Raw genomic sequence first — 1273 nt, 5'->3', positions numbered from 1 at the left:
AAGGCCAGCAAGCCTCTGTCTGAAGGCGAGTTTTTAAAAGAATGTATGGTGGAGACAGCAGGTGTCCGGAGAGCAAAGACAAATTTGAAAAAATCAGTTTATCATGCAGGACAGTGACTCGCTGTGTGGAACTGATAGATGAAGATATAACCAGCGACTTAAATAAAAAGGCAGAGTTGTTCACATTATATTCATTAGCACTGGATGAAAGCAACGATGTAAAAGACACTGCTCAGCTCCTCATTTTTATCCGAGGAATTAACAATACTTTTGAAATAATGGAGGAGTTTTTGACAATGGAGTCTCTGAAAGGAAAAACACGGGGAGAGGACTTGTATGACCGGGTGTCTGCTGTCATCGAAAATATGAAGCTCCCTTGGAGTAAGCTTATCAATGTCACCACAGATGGATCTCCTAATTTGACGGGGAAAAATATCGGCCTGCTGAGGAGAATACAGAATAAAGTGAAAGATGAAAATCCTGACCAGGATGTTATTTTCCTTCACTGCATCATCCACCAGGAATCTCTATGTAAATCGGTATTACAGCTGAATCATGTTGTGAATCCTGTCGTAAAACTTGTCAACTTTATACGTGCAAGGGGACTTCAGCACCGTCAGTTCATCACGTTCCTGGAGGAAACTGATGCGGATCACCAGGACCTACTTTATCACTCCCGTGTCCGCTGGTTAAGTTTGGGCAAAGTGTTTCAACGAGTATGGGAGCTCAAAGAGGAGATCAGTGCATTTTTGGAGTTACTGAGGAAGGCCGGTGAATTTCCTGAGCTGAGCAACAAGAGCTGGCTTTGTGACTTTGCGTTTGCTGTGGATATATTTTCACACATGAATGAAATGAACGTGAAGCTACAGGGGAAGGATCAGTTTGTGCATGACATGTACGCAAACGTGAAAGCCTTTAAATCCAAGCTGGCTTTTTTCTCCAGGCAAATTTCGAATAAGTTATTCACTCATTTTCCCACACTAGCCACGCTGGAAGAGGCCGGCGCAAATGTGAAAAAATACAGCGAGTCACTGGATGCGCTGCACAGAGAATAATGCCGTCGCTTTTCTGATTTTGAAAAAATTGACAAGTCACTTCAGTTGGTGGCCTGTCCCCTGTCACAAGATCCTGAAACAGCACCAGAGGAGCTACAGCTGGAACTGATCGACCTTCAGTCTGACCCCGTCTTAAAAGAGAAGTTCAACTCTCTTAAACTGAATGACTTTTATGCTTCACTTGGTAAAGAGGTGTTTCCAAACCTCCGGAGGATGGC

General features: G+C 43.6%; 1 protein-coding gene across 1 annotated transcript; it reads left to right on the top strand.

Moving 5' to 3' along the window:
* Positions 1-296: 296 nt before the first annotated feature.
* Positions 297-1055, top strand: LOC132395199 (general transcription factor II-I repeat domain-containing protein 2A-like). The gene has a single exon (XM_059971489.1). It carries the CDS (start codon positions 297-299, stop codon positions 1053-1055), a length of 759 nt encoding a protein of 252 aa, XP_059827472.1.
* Positions 1056-1273: the final 218 nt, after the last annotated feature.

This window comes from Hypanus sabinus, chromosome 6 (assembly GCF_030144855.1).
Source record: "Hypanus sabinus isolate sHypSab1 chromosome 6, sHypSab1.hap1, whole genome shotgun sequence".
Lineage (NCBI taxonomy): Eukaryota > Metazoa > Chordata > Chondrichthyes > Myliobatiformes > Dasyatidae > Hypanus > Hypanus sabinus.
Note: the sequence above shows the minus strand (reverse complement) of the source record. Positions and strands in the feature narration are given on the sequence as shown.